Source organism: Piliocolobus tephrosceles, chromosome 5 (assembly GCF_002776525.5).
Source record: "Piliocolobus tephrosceles isolate RC106 chromosome 5, ASM277652v3, whole genome shotgun sequence".
Taxonomy (NCBI): Eukaryota; Metazoa; Chordata; class Mammalia; order Primates; family Cercopithecidae; genus Piliocolobus; species Piliocolobus tephrosceles.
This window is the reverse complement of record NC_045438.1, coordinates 100,307,902-100,311,973: the sequence shown is the minus strand read 5'-3', so window position 1 is coordinate 100,311,973 and position 4,072 is coordinate 100,307,902. Positions and strand designations below refer to the sequence as shown.

The 4,072-nt window shown below is 36.3% G+C and overlaps 1 protein-coding gene across 2 annotated transcripts in view; it reads left to right on the top strand.

Annotated features, from left to right (window-relative positions):
• RIMS1 (regulating synaptic membrane exocytosis 1) overlaps positions 1-4,072 on the top strand; it is a 494,019-nt gene that overhangs the window by 80,074 nt on the left and 409,873 nt on the right. Inside the window, exon 2 of one of the 2 annotated variants that reach the window (XM_023219183.1) lies at positions 1,611-1,691. The exons of the other annotated variant lie outside the window; for it this stretch is intronic. Coding sequence (XP_023074951.1) covers positions 1,611-1,691 — 81 coding nt within the window. The remainder of the gene's footprint in view (positions 1-1,610; positions 1,692-4,072) is intronic. 2 annotated transcript variants of the gene reach the window in all.

Sequence of the window (4,072 nt, the reverse complement as noted above, 5' to 3'; positions counted from 1 at the left end):
AAAAAAAAAAAAAAAAAAAAAAAAAAAAAAAAAAAAAAAAAAAAGCATATGTGAGAATTGCTAAAGATTTTCAAATGCTATAAAGTTTAACTTGCTGGACTGTTTAGCTTGTGTAAGTTTGATTAAAATTTCAGAGCTCAGAAATCCTAGGACATTACACTTCCCTAGCAACTGCCTTCCTGAATGTTTTAAAGGCTGATGCATGATTGGCCTTCTTTCACGACACTGGGGAAAGAACACAAGGCTTTGTGGTTCCTGTGGATGTCGTTGACTCACATCTCTTGACCAATTCATTAAAAGTTTAGCATCAACTCTTGATGAACACCACTTTTTAAAATTTTTATCACAAAGGGAAGGTGTGTTGAGGCTTTGAAATGGCACCGTTTTCTTTTCTTGTCACATTACATATTGATTTGGAAGTCTTACTGACCTTGTTTGGAATGAGCAGTATGTGTGTGCACGTTTCTGTGCGTTGTGTCCATGTTTTCCTGTATCATTTCTTTCAGAAGTGGAGAAATTTGCCGTGCAGCTTTAAGCTCTGGGAAAAGAGTTTATCTACCACTGCTTCACCAGCGATCCACTTCTGGAATAACATGACTGGCCTTAAATATGAGCAGGGTAGTCAAATCTCCAAGAAGCCTCCATGAAAGCTCTTAAGAACCAGATTCATATTTGAAGCCTTCTGGATCCTAAGGGGCATTCCGTTTAGCAAAGACTGAGATGTGAGGTCTAAGTTTTATAACCAAGCCTTCTCTATTCAAAGCCATGTTTATTTTAAAGCTTTTGAGGAGAAGGAATATCTGAGCCATCCATGTTCATCCTCAGAGGGAGGTGTTTTCTGATTTCTGCCAATAAATGTCACCAGTGCTCTGTAAGCCCTGTTTACATGAAAGTAGAAATATCTCTTCCTGCTGCCCTTTGGAGCTTTGTTATATTGTCTACCATCTACATTTATTTTGTGATGGATGACTTATGGCACAAAGACATTTAATTACTTTTTTTCACATTTTGGTGTATCCTTTCTTATTTTACACACACATACACGCACACACACACACACTCTTTATATATGAACCTTGTCTTTGATCTCTTCCTCCCTCTTAGCATGAGGAAATTTTGAACAAGGGGGATGCCTTGAGGCCTCTCAGATCTTTTTGCACAAAAACCTGTGTGGTGATTGATGGTGTGAAACAAAAGTCCGTATTTTTTAGTAAAATAGCAAAAGCCACAGAATATCCTGCTCAAAATTTAACATATCAACGCAACAGCTGTTCCTATTTTTAAGCTTTCAGACGTCTTCATATGGTCATGCCAAAGCTTTCAGTAGCTTTTCTGCTATGGGAAAAGCTGCTGACAATCATGTTATTGATGCTAAAAGGAAAGTCAAATACAGAGGCTAGCACAGATTTTATTTGGGTATAATTGAGCTTTTGGAAGCCTGTGTCAAAGATTTCCAACTCCAAAGGCTTTGCTGGGGCCCCAAGGTTAATGTTGAAGGGGCTTGCAAAGACTTTCCCTTAAATTATTTTTCAGTACCGTGTTTAATTTCTAGATATGTTCTACCCTTTTTATAATTAATAGTGCGTTGTGCTGTCTATCATGCGCCCCAGGTGTGTTGTCAGGGACATTGCGAAGCCTGCTGCCTGCAAAACACCAAGAAATGCTGAAAACCAGCCCCACCAACCTTCACCGTGAGTATGGCATTGGTTTTATTGACTGAAAATGTCGTCTCTTACGCAGATCATGGTTACAGATTTATTCACTTTGCATGTGAGAGTAGATACTGTGGCTGCTCTTGTATATGTAATAAAAAGGCTACTGTTGAATTAGATGCAATTAGCTGAGCTCTGGATTTAATATTTGTATTAAGTGATGTTTCTAATACCATATTGAAAGGATTAAACTAGTTGGAGGAAAGGGACAGTTTTCTTAGGGCTCTAAAGTGACAGCAGTTCTTTTCTTGTTTGTTTGTTTGATTGTTTTAGATTTGGAATGCGTATGAGCTGGAACATAATACCTCAGGGAAGTAGGGAGGCAAGGTACAGACAGGCTGCCAAGTGGGGGCTAGTGTGTTTAAGGGAAATGCATAGGTAGTCCATTATCTAACCTTCAAGATATATTATTTAAAGGTAACTGACAATTTTTAAAAGTGGATTGTCAGCTGCGCGCAGTGGCGCAAGCCTGTAATCCCAGCACTTTGGGAGGCCAAGGTGGATGGATCACCTGAGGTGTGGAGTTTGGGACCAGCCTGGCCAACATGGTGAAACCCCATCTGTACTAAAAACACAAAAATTAGCTGGGCGTGATGGTGGCCATCTATAATCGCAGCTACTTGGGAGGCTGAGGCAGGAGAATCATCTGAACCTGTGAGGTGGAGATTGCAGTAAGCTGAGATCGTGCCACTGCACTCCAGCCTGGGCGACAGAGTGAGACCCTGTCTCAAAACAACAACAAAAACAAAAACAAAAGTGGATTGTCCATCTAGTTTCAATTTTATTATTGAATTATTAAGTGTAGATCCTAATGATTAGTTAAATGACCAACCAAAAGAGTCTCATTCACATTTGAAACTCAGAGTTGACTGATTTGATTTTTTCTCTACTCCCTGCTTTACCCTTAATTTGGTCATTGAAATGCCTTTATTTTGTATATTACATACAGTAACATATCATTTAAAATTATTTGTGTTTTAGGATGTGAAATGTGGTAAATTTCAGGAGGTTTAATGGGTGTTATAAGTTTTACCCCAATAAGTATACTTGAATATCATCTTCTACATTTAATCAGTATTTTCCAAGGAATAAAAACAGTTTTGAATTAGCAATAGTAGAAATGATTGATAATTACATTTTAAAAAGTACAAACTAAGAAGAAGTACTTTAAGTGATGTTGTCATTTTTCTTTTTTCTATAGATATTCTGACTGTATATAAAACCATTTTTGTATGATGGAACTTTTTGGATAATTCATAGAAAACTTACATCCCCAGTTTTCATCTTGTATTCTAGGAATTAGAAAACATTTCAGTTATTTTCGAATTGAAGTTCTTTGAGGAATTAATGTTGATTTTAAAATCTCTTTATATTCCACACATCGAGGTTTCATTTTAATTGGTCTCACCTATTCCAAAGTTCATTTTAAATTAGACATTATTGAATATGAACTAGCATTTGACATCCTCCAAAAGAAGACATTAGATAATTTTTCTCTTATTTTGTTTTCACTTTCCACAGACTTACAGCTGTGGGAATCTGTTGTCACTTTAATTGCACCTAGTGGAAACTTCCCTGTGGCTCTTTGAGTTTAGTGGCCAAGAAGAAGCAACTGTAGATTCTTTGGATCCTGCTTTTTGGCATCTCTTTGCTCACTCAGTTCTTTTCTGTTTAAAACAATGAACCTCTCTGTCGGTGACTTGAAGAATTTAAAGTTTACTTTCATTCCTTATAATAGCTGATTCTCTGTGGAGAGTAATGTTTGTGAATGGAACTCTCCGTAGTCACATAAATCCCTTTTTAGGTTAACATGGAAAGGACAAAAATAAATTGGAAGGGAATAATTGAGGACAGGCTTTAGCTTATAGATCAGTATTTTAAAATTTGTAATCTATGATTTTCAGTGGGTCTGAAAATCAATAGAGGCTAGTGACCAGACCTCTTTTAATATTTTTTAAAAAATAAAAGATAATAGAAAATCTAGGAGTGCCTCCCAGGTTAGTATTTTAGGACAGAACTTAGATTTCTCTATATGGTAACTGTGTCAAAATACAAAATTTAATAAACAGTGCAGTTAGTTATGCGGATTGCATTAATGGATTTTAATTAGGAGAATGGCATAAGCAGATTTGCCTTATCAGTAGATGTATGTATATAGATAATATGTATTAATTGGTTTGGGAGAAGTAGGGAAAAGGGACTATGAATGTGAAATGGGCAAAACTAGAGACAAGTAAATCAATTAACAAACTATTGCAATAGGTCAGGGAGAGATAATAAGGTCTTAACTTAGAGGAAGGAGTAATAGAGGTTATGGGAAGGAGACATTTCTTTTTTTTTTTTTTTTTTTTTTTTTTTTG